General features: G+C 42.3%; 2 protein-coding genes and 1 pseudogene across 2 annotated transcripts; all 3 read left to right on the top strand.

The window, feature by feature from the left end:
* The first annotated feature begins 9,163 nt into the window (after positions 1 to 9,163).
* On the top strand, positions 9,164 to 10,123 carry LOC114107523 (olfactory receptor 7G2-like). The gene has a single exon (XM_027954938.2). It carries the CDS (start codon positions 9,185 to 9,187, stop codon positions 10,121 to 10,123), a length of 939 nt encoding a protein of 312 aa, XP_027810739.2. The 5' UTR covers positions 9,164 to 9,184.
* Positions 10,124 to 16,976: 6,853 nt separating this feature from the next.
* LOC114107466 (olfactory receptor 7G2-like) lies at positions 16,977 to 17,933 on the top strand. Its single transcript, XM_027954885.2, has one exon. It carries the CDS (start codon positions 16,998 to 17,000, stop codon positions 17,931 to 17,933), a length of 936 nt encoding a protein of 311 aa, XP_027810686.2. The 5' UTR covers positions 16,977 to 16,997.
* A 212-nt stretch (positions 17,934 to 18,145) lies between these two features.
* On the top strand, positions 18,146 to 19,544 carry LOC139702574 (olfactory receptor 7G2-like; annotated as a pseudogene).
* The last annotated feature ends 387 nt before the right edge of the window (positions 19,545 to 19,931 follow it).

Genomic DNA, 19,931 nt, shown 5'->3' with positions numbered 1-19,931 from the left:
GGGCTGTACTGCCAGTGGGTCGCAGGTCCGCCTACCTTGCAGGCGCGGGGGGGGGGGGGGCGGCTCTACCCTTCCTCAGGCCACTGGGCCTGTTCTGTCTCTCGGTTGCAGGTCTGGCCTGTTCTGATGGTGGTCTCAGTTCCGTCTACCTTGAAGGCGCGGGTGGGAGGGGGCGGCTCTGCCTCTCAGCAGGCCGCTGCTCCTCTTCTGCCGGTTGGTCGCAGGCCCGCCTACCTTGCAGGAGTGATTGGAAGCTCTGCCCCTCCGCGGGCCACTGGGCCTTTTCTGTCGGTGGTCACAGTTCCGCCTACCTGGCAGGCACGGGGGGTGGGGGGCGTCTCTGCCCCTCAGCAGGCCGCTGGGCCTGTTCTGTGGGTGGTCACAGTTCCCTCTTCCTTGCCGGCGCAGGGGGAGGGGGCGGCTCTGCCTCTCAGCAGGCCGCTGCTCCTCTTCTGCCGGTTGGTCGCAGGCCCGCCTACCTTGCAGGAGTGATTGGAAGTTCTGTCCCGCCGTGGGCCACTGGGCCTTTTCTGTCGGTGGTCACAGTTCCACCTACCTGGCAGGCGCGGGGGGTGGGGGGCGGCTCTGCCCCTCAGCAGGCCGCTGGGCCAGCTCTGTGCGTGGTCACAGTTCCCTCTACCTTGCCGGTGCAGGGGGAGGGGGCGGCTCTGCCTCTCAGCAGGCCGCTCCCCATCCATTTTTAAAAAAATATTTTATTTAGAGACAGGGTCTCACTGAGTTGCCTAGGGTTCCACTCATTTGCTGAGGCTGGCTTTGAACTCACAATCCTCCTGCCTTAGTCTCCCAAACCTCTGGGATTACAGGTGTGTGCCGTTGCACCCAACGCAAATAATGTATCTTCAAAATTTTAAATTCATGTAGAAACAGGAAACAAGTGATAAAACAAGTTGATAAGCTTAGGGAAATATTGCTGTCCTGAAATATGAAAGGTTTTAAATGAACACTAACATGGAACTCCGTCTCTTCCTAGTAGAACATGCTTGAGATCCAGCTAATTCCACTGAGTGTATGGACGCATCTGCCTACTGCTAACTTTTGCTGAGTTTGTATTTGAATTAACACCCCATTTTAAATTGAAGAACCATAATCTCAGTTCACAGCTTCCTTATGTGAAGAAAAGTGAACCGTGATGACACAGCGATGATTAAAGAAATAGATGAGAATGTGCTAGTGCCCCTCAACAGATGAACAGATAAAGAAAGTGTGGTACATATACACAGGGGAGTTGGACTCCACACAAAGAAGAATGAAATTATGACACTTGCTGGACAACGGATGGAACCCGAGAACATCATGCTAAGTGAGATCAGCCAGACTGAGAAGGTCAAGGGTGGAATGCTTACTCTAATGTGGGGGAGCTAGAGCAAAGTAAAGAAAAAGGTGGGGGAACCCCAAGAAAATAGAAGAGGGACCAGTGAAGCAGAGGGAGGTGATGGAGATGGAGGAGGAGGGAGAGAGAAAGCAGGGGCTTCAGAATGACATGGACCAAATTATACTATGTGCAATAGGAATATATCACAGTGAACTTCACTTTATGTAATCTATAAAGCACAAATTAAAAATAACAGACTATAAATAAATAGAAGGAATGATCATTAGAATGGAGGAAGTGAGCAGGAGGAGAGAGGAGACAGGGGAAGAGAAGTACTGGGGAGTGAAGTGTCACAGATGTGTGTATAATTATGTGAACATGAACCCCAATATTATGTAACTAACTATAATGCAGCTGTAAAAATATAAAAAAAGATTGTGAGAAAAAACATTAAGGCTCAAGTTTCATCAATGACAATAATAGAAGCCTTTTTTTTGTATTTTAAAACCTCTCAGCTATATTTGTAGTCGTGTCGTTTATACTCCGTGTATATTTTCACACCTAAAAGCAAATCGGGCTTCCAGATATCATGAATAGATAGAGACACTTCTTTAAAGCTAAAGCAGAAGTTTGCAATTTATTAGAAAATGCTATGTGTTGTGTTCACAGGCTATGATAAATGGAGGAGAGGAGAAACAGGGCAGAGAACTGGGTGATCTGCACCTGGCTTCTGGGGCCAGGGGACAAGCCAGCCTGAAAGCCTCCCTTCTGTTTCTTTGGTCTTCAAGGATATGCACCCCAGGGATCAGAATGGTAGTGAAATTGCTAGTTTAACAAGGAGCTTGCATATTGAGCCCCAGGGGTGGGGAGACTGCAGAAAGTAGGCTTGTGGCCACCCCACTCCACAGCCCTGCCCAGTGGAGAAGCATCACTGGAGCCTCCTCCTAGAGACATGACCCTTCCTGACCAGGACCTGTGGACTCAGTCAGTCTGTCTGCACTTCTTTGGTATGTACCTTCCACCACCAATACACAGATGAGGCGTTGAACATGGTTCCTCTTGAAGCCAACCATGTAACATGAAGTCCCTTTGTTAACACACTGGACACAAGATTTGGTGAGATTCATATATGTAATTCTTTTATTACTTAACTCAGTTTCATATGTTTCAGGATATAATCCTGCCAAAAGAAGATTGGAATTATTAATGTTTCTTCACTCACTTTTCTCCATGACCAGCATTCCCAGAGGGGAGTTCCGCAAATAAATACTTCCCTGACATGTGCATTTATCAACTATGTTCTCATACTTCTTTCCTCATCTGTCCCTACACCTTGCTTTTTCTGAGGAATGGGAGGTGTCAGGAATAAATATTTATGACAGAAAAAAATAGCCCACTAGGAAATATGTTAGGGTCCCACATGCTATACACTGAGATGACAGCTTTTGTTATATTCATTTAACATCATCCTCCAATTTTTTCAGCGTATTCATGCATAACTTAATGAAAAACATATATTTCAGATGTACAGTGTTGGGATCCCATATACAAATATACTTCAAAATGGTTAGCACGATCCAGCTTATTAGCATGGCCATTGAACATGGAGAACACCGGGTCTTCTCTTACAGTGAAGATGTTTTCCCTTCACAAAGTGTGTTCTGGAGCATAGATTAGAATGTATGAGCCCAATATTATGTCTAATTATAACAATCTTGTTTCACCCTGTAGAGAGACCACTGGTCTACAGGGACATTCCTGGTAGCACACCAATTATATGTATCTCATAGATATGTAATAATTCTGTGTTATGAGGTCTCTGTTTTCTGAAGAACATAGAATCAGAAATTTATTTTTATCATTTATTTTCATCTGTTTTCTTTCTTTTTTTCATATTTTATTTAGAGATAGGCTCTCATTAAGGAACTTAGGGCCTCACTAAGGTGCTGAGGCTGACTTTGAACTTGTGGTCCTTCTGCCTCAGTCTCCTGAGACGCTGGGATTACAGGGTATGCCACTGTGCTCTTCTGTTTTCTTAGGAGTTGTGCACATCAGTCTTTCTCTCATTTAGTTGCTCTATTTTAAAAATCTTATGTTCCTATTACCTTAAGGGAAGAATTCCTTTGGGATGACACAGAATCCCATGGATGGAGTTCCACAGCTCCTCTTAGAATTAATGCTAAAGGAGAATGACTCGCTGCTCCACGGGTCAGTCTTCTGAGCTCCAGGCCTAGAGGCAACATTTCCTTGTGTCCACCTGGATCCATGCCACCCACTAATTTCATGGGGGAGAAGTCAAAAACCCTTGAAGGCCAGGGACTGTCTTTACGCTTTGCTCAGGAAGTAGATGTTAAAAGGACAAAGGTAAATTGTGAGGTTGGAATGATCATCAGGAATGCTGCTTCCTGCCACCCAGAGTCATTGGCAGAGCCTGGTCAAGATCTAGCTCCTCAGGGAGATATTCTGAGTTTGTCCCAGTCCTTGAAGGCACTCACTGGGTGTCACACATCCAAGACACAGCCTCACCTTACCTAGGAGTATTCACGGGTAGATTTGGCAAGGTCTTCAGATGATTTTGAGAGACTCCAGACTTTGTGAACCATGGATCAAGTAGACGGAGCTAATGAAGTCATTATCATCTTTTTGTTTATTTGAAGGCATGGGCAATTCTGTCTGAAAGCCTTATCCTTTTCTTTATTCTCAACATTGAGCACAATTCATGAGAAAGAATTGGTACCCAGTCCAGAGTGGCTTGTATAAAGGGATTCCAGGGGAAAAGAAGGCTGAGCAGAAAGGAGCAAATGAGAAAGGAGAAGGGAACTACTTGGATACTCGTGAGAGCTCATGATACAGATGATGAAGTGTTTGTTTTTAATGAACTGGTTCTCAATGTTCAGCTTATATCAAAACCATCTGGAGGGCTAGTCCTCATCTCCAGAATTTATCACCCATAACTCTGGAGGGGGGCTAAATCTTTACATTTTTTTTACACCTTCACTGATGTTGCTGCTGCCGTCCATTCATGTTATTATTTTTTAACTGTATCTTATCTGTCAGATTATTCAACTACTTGAAAGCTAGAAACATGTCTGTTTTCTCAAAAATTCTTCTACTGGGACTGATAGATGACCCAACCCTGCAACGAATCCTCTTTGGACTGTTCCTGTCCATGTACCTGGTCACAGTGCTTGGGACCTGCTCATCATCCTGGCCATCAGCTCTGACCCCTACCTCCACACCCCCATGTACTTCTTCCTCTGCAGCCTCTCCTGCACTGACATTGGCTATACAACATGCACCACCCCACAGATGCTGGTCAACATCCAAATGCAGGATCAGACCATCACCCACGTATGCTGCTTCACCCAGGTTGGCTTTATCATAATTTTTTAAACTCATGGAAAATTTTCTCCTTGCAGTAATGGCCTATGACCGCTATGTGGCCATTTGTCACCCCTTGAGATACACAGCCATTATGAACCCCTGCCTATGTGTCCTGCTGGTTCTGGTCTCCTTGTCCATCAGCACTGTGGACGCCCTGCTGCATAGTCTGATGGTGCTACAGCTGTCCTTCTGCTCAGACCTGGAGAAGCCCCACTGGAACATGCATATTATCCTCATTTATGAATCTACCTGAGAATATTCTAAGGAAATATAATCAGGAAATACACTTAAAATTATGATGGGAACAATGATATTCCAAGCATGTAAGGAAATTTCAATGTGTTTCCTTGTATTAATATATCAAAAAAGAAAACGATATGATGTTGACCACCTATGACTGATACTAACTTTAAAAATGTGTAGTAAAATATACATGAACCTTACTTATAGTCCCATATATGTCTTTGTAGAATTTAACTATTATTTCTCTTTTTAAAAGTGAAGAAGTTTATCATGGTGAGGAAAATCACTATGATGCTATCTTCTCATAGATTTCAGATGATTCATGTTTGTAGGTTGTTCTCTTATCTGGCAAGCTTTCTATATTCTTTTATCAGTTCTAACAGATTGGGGGTTAATTTGATTTTTCCTAGGTAAATGATTATGTAACCTCAAATAATGACAAATTTAAGGTTTTATTTTCATAACTTCTAAACATGATGTATTAGACACTAGCTAGTCAGTCAGTCTCACCAGCAAAGCATTAAAAGAGATCCTACTGGTAGAATGACACAGACATGGTTACCTTATGTACATATATGACTGCATGACCAATGTGATTCTATAACATGTACCATCAGAAAAATGAGAAATTATACACCATCTATGGAGGATGTATCAAAGTGCATAAATGCACTCCACTGTCAGGTATAACTAGTTAAAACAAAATAATTTTTTTTTAAAAAGAGATCCTACTAAAATCAAGGAAAAAAAAGAGGCACATCCATTATCATCATTTAGTACTTTTCTGGAAGAACTAAAACTGGACAATAAAAGCAATAAGAGCACAAAAGCTGGAAAAAGAGGCAAACTATATCACTTACAGTGGATATGGATGTACACATAGATAGCAGTCTCAAGAAATCATCTTTTTTTTTTACTTAAAAGAGTTCTGGAAATCCTCCTGGTTCATTCCACTGATAGGATCTGAAAGTGGGCTAAGTAATCTGAACCCAACTGCCTCTGCCCGAGTCAATTCTTGGAAAGACCAGGAATTTTTCCATAAAAAGGAGACCAGCAGAGTAGAGGGAAAGCCCTAGAGAAGGGAGGTGGGGATAGACAGGGGCGGTAGTAGGGCATGACATTGACCAACTTAAGTCGTTACCTTGTGTGCATGAAGAAATATGGAACAACAACCCTGCTGTTACATATAATTGTAATGCAGCAATGAAAATTTGAGAAAAATAAATTTAAAAAATAAATAAGTAAAAAATAAATTGAAAAATTAAAAGGGTCTTTTCCCAAAATAAAGAATTTATACATTACAAATGAATCAGTCAACATATGCAATGCTAAAGCCTTTAAACGTAAAAGAGTTTAAAATGAACACTCACCTGGAATGCCACCTGCGCTGATTAAGTGATGGGTGAAATCTAGCCCAGTGTACTGAGTGACTGGTACATCTCTGTAGCACTCAGTCTCACTGATTTTGTCATGAAGTATCAATTTTTCAAAAAAACATAATTTCAAGGTTACCTAATACAAAAAATGTATCGAAAATGTCATGATGGAATTGTAATGGTGCTAATTATACTCATGCAGGAAGTAACAGCTCTGTCTACATTTTGATAGTCAGCAGTGATAAATGATAGTCTATTAGAATCTTTGTAAAGTATGAGAAAAAATAGTTCAACAAATATTTCATAATGATTCACACGTGTGTTAAGTATACCCCCTTGTTACCGGAAGTAGCTTTACACCTAAAACGGAATCAGGCATGCCTAAATCATTAATTAAGGTGTGATGGTTTCCTTTGTAGTTTAAAGAAGTCTGTAATTCTTTAGAGTGAGGCCACCTGCTGTGTGAGTAGGGGCGGGGCAATGAGCTGAGCAGAGACAGTGCTGAGGGCTGAGTGGTGCAACCAGGGCCTCAGGGGTCAGGAATCAGCACTCTGAATCCCTCACTCCTGCAGAGTTGGTCTTCAAGGACCGGCACCCTTGGGATCAGAATGATAGTCAAGTAGCTGCTTTAATGAGGAGCTCAGGATATTGAGCCCCTGGGACACAGAGACTATAGGAGTCAGGGTGGGGCACCCCACTCAGCAGCTCTGCCCCAGCCAGGAAGCAGCACCTGAGCCTCCTCCCAGAGATGAACCTTCCTGACCAGGTACCACTGAGTCATTCAGGTGGCCTCACTTCCTGTGGACACATCTTCCATCTTCGATAGCCAGGTGAGGTGCTGAACGACATTCATACATAAGCCAAACAGGTATGTGAAGTCTCTTAATGCTTTGGGAGAGTGATCCATGTTTCAATTCATTTAGTATTTACTTCATCTTAATACCTATGTATTTAAACACATTCCAATGCCAAATGAATATTGGACTTATTGGTGTTTCCTTATTTTTTAACCTAACAATAATTCCCAGAGGGAGTTTTAGAATATTAAATAATTCCCTGATATTTTCATTTACCATTCACCTTCTTTTCTGTTTTGTTTGTTTGTTTGTTTTGTACTGGAGACTTAACCCAGGATCTCACTGAGTTGCTTAGGGCCTTGCTATGTTGCTGAGGCTAGCTTAGAACCTGTGATCCTCCTGCCTCAGCTTCCCAAGTCACTGGGATGACAGGCATGCACCACCACACCTGGCTCTTTCTGAGGAATGAATAAACACCATTTGTGATCGTTCACAATAAAAAGAAACCAAGAGGAAATGTCAGCATGAGGGTCCCCTAAGACAAGCAGCATTTGGGTGCTTTCCTTTTAGTCTTTCCTCATCGTGAACTGTACCGACTATTGTCCTTCTAGCTTCATTGTAGTAAAATTGAAAAAAAAATTAATGGACATGTGAGGAGTACAAATAATGGTTAGATATATTTATGCACTGGAAATAATGAGCACAATCAAGTAATGAACACCTCCCTGATCCAGTTTCCAGAACACAGGTACCTACAGGTAGAACATCCAGGCTGTCCACAAGGTTGATGTCGGCTGCTCCTCACAAAGGACATTCTAGAGCCTCAGTAACATTTGGAGTGCGTGACTGCAATATTGCACCAAGTGGTAAGTGCTGACATGCCCAGTTTTCTTCACATCCTGAAGGCAGAGACATTACTCTACAGGGAAGTCCTTGTAGGACTATGACAATGCTCACGAACAAGTGTGTGTTATCTTGCAAGCTTCTGATTTCTGAATATCAGGGAATGTATTTTATTTTTGTCTGTTTTCTTACATGTCTATGCATTTCACTTTTTCTCTAAAAATGACGTGACACCTATAGAATTAAGGCCACAACTCCCTTAATGAGACAGAGGATCTCGTTCCCCAACTTCCCTTAGAATCAATTGCTAAAGGAGATGATGGGTGTTTCTGTGGGGAGTCTTCAGGGCTTCAAATATGTAGGCAACATTTTCTGATTTTCACTCAGATACTATCCACCTGCTCTAATTAATTTCACTGGTAGCAATCGCTACTTTGAAAGCAAGGGAAAGACCAAAGGCTTTGGTATGGAAGAAGTCATTAAAATGTCAAAGGAGAATCATGAGAACTGAGTGATCATGGAGGCATGCTAGTTCTGAGGCTTTGCTGGCAGTGACTCAAGAATCAACTAGGCAGTCAGAGTATCTGAGTTCCAACCCAATTTTTACCAGCATGCACTGGGGATCTCATATCCATGATATAACCTCACCTTACCTAAGTGTCCTCGTGTGTAAATGGAGATGATAGTTAAGAATTAACACTTCCTCGGTTTGGAAATATCTTTAGATGATCTGAAGCAAGACAAAGCCAGAGAATCTTTGCTTTAGAAGGATTTCAAAATTCCATTCTCACTTTTTAATTTTTACTGTCACGAAATGATTTTGAAACCTGACACCTTCTACTTTGTTTCATTCTCTGCACTTGGCACAGAAATAGTGTGTATTCAGTAAATTTTATTTTGATAGAGGGTGTGGACAGAAAAAAGAGGAATGAGTAAAGAGATGTGGAGGGAAACATTTTCAGAGGGATATACCTGAACAATCACTTGAATTCAAATTGCCCACGAGAAAGATTTTTTAATTGGTTTGCAAAATTCAACATGAATAAACCACCCAGAGAGCTTGCTGCTATTCCTCATCCCTGGAGGGTACCAGCAGTAAGTTTGGAGTGAACCAAGCATCTGCATTTCTGTCATCTTCCCCAGGGCTGCTGCTGTCCATAAAATTTATTATCTTTTCACACATCTTTTCTATCAGATTCATTAAGTACATGGAACCCGCAAACCACACAGCTGTTTCAGAATTCCTTCTCCTGGGACTGACAGAGGACCCAGCCCTGCAGCCCCTCATCTTCAGCCTGTTCCTGACCATGTACCTGGTCACCATCCTGGGGAACCTGCTCATCATCCTGGCCATCAGCTCTGACCCCCGCCTCCACACCCCCATGTACTTCTTCCTCTCTGCTCTTTCCTTTAATGACATCTGTTTGAGCTCAAGCACGATCCCAAAGATGCTGGTGAACATCCAAAGACAGGATCGGAGCATCACCTACACAGGCTGCCTCGCCCAGGCCTGCTCTGTCATCCTTTTTGTAGTCTTGGAAAATTTCCTCCTTGCAATGATGGCCTATGACCGCTATGTGGCCATCTGCTACCCGCTGAGGTACACAGCCATCATGAACCCTCACCTCTGTGTCCTGATGGTTCTGTTCTCTGCGTTCATCAGTACCATGGATTCCCTGTTCCACACTCTGATGGTGCTGCGGCTGTCCTTCTGCTCAGACATGGAAATCCCCCAGTTCTTCTGTGAGCTTGCTCAGCTCCTCAAGCTCTCCTGTACCCAAACCCTCATTGATAACATCCTGATCTATGTTGCATCTTTCCTATTTCTTGGAGTTCCCCTCTCTGGAATCATTTTCTCTTACGTTCACATTGTGTCCTCTGTCTTGAGGATGCCATCATCAGGAGGAAAACACAAAGCCTTTTCCACCTGTGGGTCTCACCTGTGTGTTGTCTCCCTGTTCTATGGGACAGGTTTGGGGGTGTACATTAGCTCTGCAGTGACTGACTCCCCCAGGAGGATTGCAGTGGCTTCAGTGATGTACTCTGTGGTCCCTCAGATGATGAACCCCTTTATCTACAGTCTGAGGAACAAGGACGTGAAAGAGGCCTTGAGGAAGCTCATGGGTAGGATGGCTTCCTTTCTGTGATGGGTCCTTGCTTTGGATATAGGTTTGTAGAGTAAATCAAAGTGACAGAATTTCTGGTGACCCAGAATTCCTGTCTCCTCCATCAATACAGTTTTTCTAAAATAAATGAGACAAAATCATGACCAGGCTGCCTCTCCCTGACTTGAAACCTGAATTTTCTTTTATGACAGAAGATTTCAAGTATCTGAGCACATTTCCCTTTCTTGGAGCTGTGGACTTTTCCGATTCTATGTGGCACACACTTAGAAAAAGGCAAGCTGGAGGACACGAGTGTTTTGGGAAATAATGAAGCGCCCCATGGTGGGATGCAGAGTCTGTTTCCCGTGATCATATGGTTGGGAGGATAGATGACAGCTAAGTGCATTTCTACTTGGACTTCAAACTTGTCTTTGGGTTTTGAACAGTTCTGCAGTGTTTCCAAAATAATTCAGTCTCTAACTTCAACATCATTTCTTTGATTCCATCTAGCAGAGCCTGAGTTGGGTATTTTTTTTTTTACTTTTGTGATATTTTATGGAGCAGTCTCGGAGGACAGAGAGTTGTAGAAGGTAGACAGGACATGGAAAGGTTTGCACAAGGTTAAGATCATATCTGGAGACTGTCTTCAACCTGATCTCATGGGTCGGGAAGGCTACATACACTGCATCTCACAGGTAGATCAAATGTGAGGCAAGAGAACCGCACTTTCATACTCAATTACATAATTACTGAGGCATTCCCTAAAAAAGCATATCATTATAAGGTCATGCTTAGTTTCATTATTTATAAAATCCACATAATAAGATTATCTCAGTGACTTGAGATGGTTTTGTAATTTGGGGAAGCTGTCATTTTACAAAGAAAATGAAACTCTGATAAACCTAGACAATGGAAGGATTTATTGTTCCTTACCAAGAATTCAGAAGTAGAAATGTGTAGTTTCAGGCATTTGGGCTTCACTGAGTCCTACGTGAGGTGACCTCCTGCCAGGACACGTGCTCCTCAGAGTCCCCAGGTGGTTGCAGCAAATGAGGATGCTGTGCCTGGACATGGGGCCAGAGCCAGAAAGATGAGTGCCCATCTCTCTGTGTTTTGGTAACAGCTTTCTCTATGGAGTCACACAGAAGACATCTGTGTCCTCAGTGAATGGTAGCCTCCAAAATGATGCTTCCTTTTGCTAAAGCCTCTTACTCTTGCATATAGACCTATATGGCAAGTGGGTGAGTGTTACTTATGTTGGAAGTGAAGGTTTATAGAGAATGATCTTTTCCAGATTATGTGTTTGGGCCTTCATGTAATTTCATGAATTCTTACAATACTGACAGAGGTTGAGAGAAATTTCATTAGTGGAGCCAGAGTTTTTCTAAGTGCTGGGGAATCCAGGGCTCCTTTTATATAGGCTGCATCTGTGGGTTTTGAACAATTCTGCAGTGTTTCCAAAATAATTCAGTCTCTAACTTCAACCTCCTTTCTTTGATTCCATCCAGCAGAGCCTGAATTGGGTAATTGGGAAATCAAAAGGCTGCTTTTGTATAAATCCAGTATATTGGTATCACCCATATTTATCTGCCTGTAGAATCAGTTACATCCACTTGCTTTTTGACTTTGCTATAGTTTCTAGGTCATGAATGATTTCTGGGTCTTTGTTGTCATTTTCATCATTGCATTTCTGAGAGTTCATCATATTTGGGGGTTTAGTCCATTCATTTTCATTATAAGGTCATGCTTAGTTTCATTATTTATAAAATCCACATAATAAAATTATCTCAGTGACTTGAGATGGTTTTGTAATTTTATGTGATATATAGTAATAATAAAAATCAGGTGTTCTTTCTGATGAAATTTAGACAGTCATTTTTCTGCTGTCATGAATAGAGGTGATTCAATATTCTCTTTCATGTTTCCTGGTAGAAATGTAAGATGGTTTTATTTGCGGGTGGGTTTATTGAATACAAGTGTGCAAACTTCCTCCTTTGAGTAGTTCTAGTGAGTTTTCCACAACTGTGATAATAAATGTTTGTGGTTTAAGTCACCTAGTCCATGATATTTTGTGAGAGCAACTCTAGCTGATTGATAAATATACTCACCCATGAATAGAGAAAAATCAATCCCAGAGAGATACGCGTGGAGAAGACACTGTGATGTGCTGATTGAATTCCAGAAGTAATGAGAATAATTATTTTCCTAGAAGTTATTTTTATTATTCATTCATTCATCCACAAAAAACACAATACAGCCAGGTCCTATTCTGCACACTGAGGATATAAGAAAACTTGGTACAAATCCTTGTTCTCAGGGAGAGTTCATTCATCTATGAAGGCAAGAGCTGGCAGGTGGCATGGACACTGATGTACACCTGGATCTGCTGTCAGGGGGAGGGAATTACTGCCCCACCTTGGGAGTGCACCTGGCAGATAGCTGTTCATTGGCAGCCCGGTTCTTGGACTGCCTCAGCAGAAGGGAGAGACTGCACCCAAGGTCTGCAACCAATGACTAATCAACGAAACATTAAAGGTCTGGCCCATTTGCCACAAGTTGGGAAACTTCAGAAGGTACCTCTCATCTCCATAATTCCAGTGGGCACTGACACTGAGAGAATGTTACAGTTCAGTTTCTCCCTTTCATTGTTATTATTATAGAAGTTTTATTGTATAGATTTTATAAAAATTACATTGGTTCATAATAGCTATACATAACATTAGGATTTATTTTGACATAATTATAAATGCACATAGTAGAGTTTTCTGCAATTAAGTCCCCTGTACTTTCCCTTACCCTTCCACTCCTCCTCCCCCCTATTTCCTTTCCTCTACTTTGATATTTCTATTTATTTACTTTTGGAAAAAAATAGTACCTTGTGGATATACATAATGGTGAAATTCACTATCATATATTCATATGTATACATTGGAACGTTAGGTCAGATTCATCCCGCTGTTTTCCCGTTATCCTATCCCTTCTTCCTCCCCTCAATCCTCTTCTATTCCCTTGATCTTTCTTTCATTTTGATGGCATTCTTTCCTGCATTTCTTTCCTCTGTTTCTCTATCCCCACCCATCAAGTTTAGACTAGCTTCTTCATGTTGGAGAAAACATTTGACCCTTGACTTTGTGAGTCTGGCTTACTTCACTTAGCATCATAGTCTCCAGTTCTATCTATTTACCAGCAAATGTGTTAATTTCATTGGTTTATCCCTTTCCTAATCTTGTTTGCATCCTGTTTCTTCCATAGGAATAGAACTCATGTACATACCCTAATATATTTCTCCAATAGCCCAAGAAAATTATAGTCTGTTAGATGCTGACTAATGCATCAGGAAGTAGGATAAGAACATATTAAAGTATTGTACTTTTTGTACAGTGATAGCGTAGGGGAAGCTTCATTGAGTGGCTGATGTTTGAGCAGAACTGAAAAGGGTTCAGTGATGACTGATGTGATTCTGTAGAGAACGAACCAACCTTGCATTCCTGGAGCAAAACCAAACTTGAAAGAATCCATTATCCCTTTTCATTCCTTGCTGGATTTTATTTTCTGAAGTAATTTTAATAATTTTTAGGAGGCAGGGTACTTTGGTTTATTACCTCAGCGTATTAATCTTGTCTGAATTGGGCATCCATCTTACAGTGACCTAATAAAACAATTTGCATGCAACTTGGCTTTGTAGTGATATTATGAATGAATTCACACCTGAATTAAATGCATAGAACCATACTTTCAGCTTACAGTCCCCTAAGGTGAAGAAAACTATCCATTGAAAATATTGGGACTGAATTGGAAAAGTATTCATAAATGATAATTAGGAAACAATAGTCCTTTTTAATGCAGCCAGAAGTATCAAACAAAACCAGATGAGAATCTTCTGTACAAAATAAGTAGAACAAAAATTAAGGTTTAAGAAGCATTAATACACTTAAGAAGAAATATCTTTTTATGCAATTTTGCAACATCTTAGACCTATTTACAATTCTATTGTGTGTGCCTATGTATATGGAAGTTATATTTTCACACCTAAAATTTAATTAGGCTTCCTGATAAGATGAAATGGATGGGGATATGTAAAATGGGAGGTGGATATTCATCATAAAATTCAATGTGTTTGGTATTCAAGGTATGTGAAATGGAGGTGAGCAGAAGCATTGGGGAAAATTGGATGACGTATGCCTGGCCTCGTGGGTCAGAAAATCAGCCATCCTGATTTCCTCTCTTCAACAGACTTGGTCTTTAAGGACATTCACTCCTGGGATCAGAATAATAGTAACATTTCTGGTATAATGAGGAGCTGTGGATATTGAGTCCTGAGGGATACAGAGACTGCAGGTGTCAGCTGGTGAAAACCTCACTCAGAAGCCATGGGAATCAGGAGGCAGCAGCTGTGCCTTCTCCCAGTGATGGTCCTCCCTGATCTGGAGCCCACAGGCTCAGAGTGTATCTTCCATCCTGAGGACACATTTCTGTCTCCACTTTCAGGTGAGGTGCTGGGTCCTTCTCAGGGAAGTCACCCAGGAGCTCACTGTCCCTGAAGGCTTTGGACACTAGGGCAGGTGTTTTGCTCCACTTTCCTCCCAGGGAAGCCATGAGGAGTGTGCAGGCAGAGGATGAGGAGAAGCAGGTCCCCATGGGGGGCTGGGGGGGGCTGCTGCCTGAGTCCACCTTCCTGACACATTCTCTTCACCAATATCCAAGCAGCGCCCATTCTGCTGGGCACTTGCTCTCTCTGGACAGCTGCAGGGACATTTTCCTCCAAATCAAAATCTGTCCCTTCTTGGTGATGCTTCTTTCAAAATATTTTCACTTATTTATTTTTTATTTTTGTGTGGTAGGTGGGTTTTTGTCAGTTTGTGAGGGCTGCCATAAGAAAATGCCCCAGACTGGGTGGATGAACGAGAGAGATTTATCTTCTCACAGTCTGGAGACTAGAAGTATGAAGATCAGGGTGTCAGCACGGTTGGCTCCTCCCGAGGCCTCTCTCCTCACCTGGTAGCTGACTGTCTTCTCCCTGTGTCTTCACGTGGACTTCTCTGTGTGTGTGCCTGTGTCCTAATCTCTTAGGAGGACACCAGTCATATTGGATTAGGGACACCCTGTGACTTTGTATGAACTGATCGTTTCAATGCATTATCTCAAATACAGTCACATCTTCTCTAAATGGGAATTAAGATTTCAACATTTGAGTTTTAAGGATATAGAGTTCAGCTCATACTAATTATTCCCTTTGCTGGTTCTTGGTGCTTCAATATACAGAGAGCTTTTGTTCTATCCCTCTAGCAGGACTATGAGGGCTCTGGGCTCTGAGGTGTAGACACAGAGGGGCTCACCAAGAAGCTTTCTAGTCCTTATGGTTCGCTTTCCAGAGCTGCCAAATATTTTGAGTTGGAATAGCAGAGAGAGTTCAATTAACAACACCACCTCAAACATGGCCACTCGTCTCCTTTTTTCCACAAAAATCCAATTTTAACATTATGTTCTATCCTTTCAGGTCTTTTTAAAAAATGAAATAATAAAATAAGAAGCATACTAAATTGACCACCTTGGTCTCCTCACCTCTCATTTCATCTTCTTCCCTTCTCAGGAGTGCCATCTTGAATGTGGGCGTGTCCACTACACAAGGCTTTATATTATATATGTAGTCATGAATACAGGTAGTAACCAGGACACCTGTCAGTTAAAGAATGTTAAAGTAAATTAAGTTGTAAAAATGTAGTGGAATATATAACAAGTCTGTTATGTTGTAAGTCTCTGTCTTTTGAAGGGCAAATGTTTTTACTTCCGTCTGTCTTTGTGGGCACCTCTGAATTTCATTTGTCATTTAGTTATTGTTGTTTGCTCTCTTGTTTTAGATAGTGATACATTACCCAGCTCCTCAGGGAAGGAGTTCCCTTGGGATGAGAAAGAGAATGTCATCAACATGCACCCGCTTCTCTTAGAATTTATTGCTAGAACACACACTGCTTGTGTTTCCAATGGAGAATCTCATGAGCTGCACATTTGAAGGGGACATTGTCTCATCTTTGCTCCTGTCCACCTGGTTGGACATCCTCCACCTGCTAAAATTAACCCTGTGTACAACAGGACACACCTTGAAATGAAAGGATGCTTGGACTTTTTTCAACAAGAAACAGCTACGATTCTAAAGAAAAATTGTGAGACCCGAGGGAACAGTTTGGAGCTAATCTTGTACTGTCCAGGGGCTCTAGACAGACTAGTTAAGAGAGTCACTTTTGCAGACAACTGGAGCGTGACCCTGTCCCTGTATCTGCCAAATATGCTATGTACTTTGTACACATTCTTACCGGCCCCTGAGGCTGAAGCATGAACTAACTAATCTGTAATTTGGTGAGCTGTTTGGTGAGCTGTTTGAATGATTCTGAGGCATGCCCAAGTTAGGGACTGTGGCTCTAGAAGATAGATTCGATGTTTGTCCTCATCTTTCTTTTTGATTCAATGCATGGACTAATTCTGAAGGAACAACCATGTCTTATCGTTCTTACGGTCTAAGCACTTGGCACATTGTGAAAAAGGTTGGTTATGAATGCAGGTATTGGAGGGGAAGATGAAAGAGAAATGGAGGCAGAAAGAGGCCAGAGGAAAGATCAGAATATCCATGTAGGTTCACAATGTAAATCAGAATTTTTTCTTTACTTTTAAGGCACTGTTTAAAAAACAACAACAAAAAAAAAACTTAGAAATATCGAATTCATCTATACTGTGTGATAAAACATAGACCACTGCTCCTCATCCTCAGATCTTTTCAAACATTCTCTCCAGAGTGGCATCAAGAGTGTTCATTTCTAGAGTTTCTATCAGTTCTACCATTCACCAGGTGATACCATTTCTGCTCCTCCAGGAGATATTCCCTTTATTCTTACTCATCTTTTCCATAAGATTCATATATAACATGGAACCCATAAACCAAACAGCCATTTCAGAATTCCTTCTCCTGGGACTGACAGAGGATCCAGCCCTGCAGCCCCTCATCTTCAGCCTGTTCCTGTCCATGTACCTGGTCACCATCCTGGGAAACCTGCTCATCATCCTGGCCGTCAGCAATGACTCCCATCTCCACACCCCCATGTACTTCTTCCTCTCCAACCTGTCCCTCACTGACATCTGTATGGGTACAACCACGATCCCCAAGATGCTGGCGAACATCCAAACACACACTCAGAGCATCTCATACACAGGTTGCCTCTCCCAACTGTGCTTTGTCTTGATTTTCGGTGGTTTAGAAAACTGTGTCCTTGCCGTGATGGCCTATGACCGCTATGTGGCCATTTGTTACCCGCTGAGGTACATGGTCATCATGAAACCTTGCCTCTGTGTCCTGCTGGTTCTGGTCTCCCTGCTCATCAGCATTTTGCATGGTCTACTTCACACCCTCATGGTGCTGCGGCTGTCCTTCTGCACAGACCTGGAGATCCCCCACTTCTTCTGTGAACTCATTCAGGTCATTGGGCTCTCCTGCTCTGATACTCTGGTCAATAGCCTCCTGAAATATTCAGTGGGTATTATATTTTTTGGTGTCCCTCTCTTAGGGATTATTTTTTCTTATATTCAAATTGTCTCCTCTATCTTGAGAATGCCATCAGGGAGTGGAAGATCTAAAGCTTTTTCCACCTGCGGGTCTCACCTCTCGGTTGTGTCCTTATTCTATGGGACAGGTTTTGGAGTTTATTGCAGCTCTGCAGTGACTGACTCTTCCATTAAGAATGCAGTGGCTTCAATGATGTACAATGTGGTCCCTCAAATGCTGAACCCCTTCATCTACAGCTTGAGGAACAGAGAAATGAAGGGAGCCCTGGGTCAGCTCTTCACTGGGATACCTTTGCTGTGACTTTGGGCTTAGGATTAGAGAATGTGTTAAAGGGACAGGAATACTGGTGAGCCAGAATGCCTGATGCTTCTGTTACTGCGTTCTTCCACCACGACTAGATAATGTGATGTGTAAGTTCATTCCACTTGTACTTTAAACCTGACTGATTTTGTTCACATGTGATTTTGTCAAATGATTTCCATCTCAAGGTTCCATTTTGTTGCTGTGCCATTATGGAAGCAGAGTCCGAGTCTGTGGTTCAATGTTAGTAATTGCTGAGGATCAGTTTCAGAAGAAAGAGTGCTGGACCAGTGGGTGGGTCAAGGGCGGGTTACAGAAGGCTGTGTGAGCGTCTGCAGACTAGCTTCCCGACCTGAGCTCATGGTCAGGGCCAGTGGGCGTCATCCCACATGTAGACCTACAGTGAGGACAAAAACTGACATTAAATACTCCATTAAATAACAAGTGAGGTTTGCCCTGGAAAACTGTGTCTTTCTGATGTAGTGTTACCAGCCTCCCTACTCAGTTTCATTATTTACAAAAATTACACAGTTTTGAGATATTTGAGATTTTGGACTTTATCTGTGAGTTGACCTTCTGTTGACATAAGATTCTGTTGTCATAGGAAAATGAGACCCTCACTCTAATAAGGTGAGACCATGAAGAGAACTACTGTTCATTGCAATGAGTTGAGATAGAGGGAACGCATAGTGTCAGGGATTAGTGCTTCATTGAGTTCTACACGAGGTAGACATTTCCTAGGACCCATCTCCTCAGAGTCCCCAGCTGCTATAATTTGGGTCTGAAATGTGCTCAATGGCCAATGTATTAAAGGCTTGGTCCCCAGATTCTGATGCTTTCTTGGTGTCATGATTTAAGAGGTGGAACCTAGTTGGAAGAAGTTGGGTCACTTACCTGTGCTCTTGAAGGGGAGAGAGGGATGCCACACCTTCTTCCTCTTTAGCCTCCTGCCGTTTGCTTTACCAGATGCTCCCAACGTGATGTGCAGCCTCATCACAGGTCTGTTTTGTCTTAGTTTTCGTTGACATGGAAAATTGTCTCCCTACAGTGATGGCCTATGACTGCTACATGGCCATTTGTCCTCCCCTTAGGTACATAGTCATCATGAACCCCTGGCTGTGTGTCCTGCTGTTTCTGGTATCACCATCAGCATGGTGGATGCCCTGTTGCACTGTCTGATGGTGCTGTGTCTGTCCTTCTGCACAGCCTGGAGATGCCCCACTTCTGTAAACTCACTCAGGTCATCAAGCTGACCTGTTCTGACACCCTCATTAATAACATCTGGATACATGCTCCACCTTGCATATTTGTTGGTATTCCACTCTCTGGGATAATTTTCTCTTACGTTCACATTGTGTCTTCTGTCTTGAGAATGCCATCATTGGAAGGAAAGCATAAAGCCTTTTTCACCTGTGGGTTTCACCTGTCAGTTGTCTCCTTGTTCTATGGGACAGGTTTGGGGTGACTGACGCCCCTAGGAAGACTGCAGTGGCTTCTGTGATGTACTCTGTGGTCCCTCAGATGCTGAACCCCTTTATCTACAGCCTGAGGAACAGGGACATAAAGCAGGCCTTGAGGAAGCTCGTCAGAAGGACTGTTTCTCTTCTCTGACACGTCATTTGTTGGTTTGTAAAAGAAGTCACAATGACAAGGTTCCTGATTTCCAGAATATCTGACTTTTCTCACTACATTCTTTTAACATGATAAGGTAACTTAATAACCAGGTACATTTTAACTTGACTTGAGCCCTGGCTTTTCTCTCTGTCTCATTTTGTGAAGTTAGATGCATAATTTTAATCATCTGAACATAACTTGTTTCACAGAAGAAATTGGTCAGCTCTCATAGAAAGAGTACCTGCAGAAGGGGTTCTAGTTTTAGTGAATATATTATATTGTTGCCCTCTAAGAAAAAAGCAAGTTTGAGGAGAAGGGCCAGGTAGATGCTAAAGCAGAGCTGGGATCATATCTAGAGAAGAGACCCCACGTGATCATGTGCTT

This window comes from Marmota flaviventris, chromosome 1, assembly GCF_047511675.1.
Source record: "Marmota flaviventris isolate mMarFla1 chromosome 1, mMarFla1.hap1, whole genome shotgun sequence".
Classification (NCBI taxonomy): domain Eukaryota; kingdom Metazoa; phylum Chordata; class Mammalia; order Rodentia; family Sciuridae; genus Marmota; species Marmota flaviventris.
The sequence above is the reverse complement of the archived record's forward strand: the minus strand, read 5'-3'. Positions and strand labels throughout refer to the sequence as shown.

What these genes read in the sequence shown, in the direction of transcription:
- LOC114107523 (XM_027954938.2), top strand. Translation starts at nt 9,185, where the DNA reads ATGGAACCCGCAAACCACACAGCTGTTTCAGAATTCCTTCTCCTGGGA.
- LOC114107466 (XM_027954885.2), top strand. Translation starts at nt 16,998, where the DNA reads ATGGAACCCATAAACCAAACAGCCATTTCAGAATTCCTTCTCCTGGGA.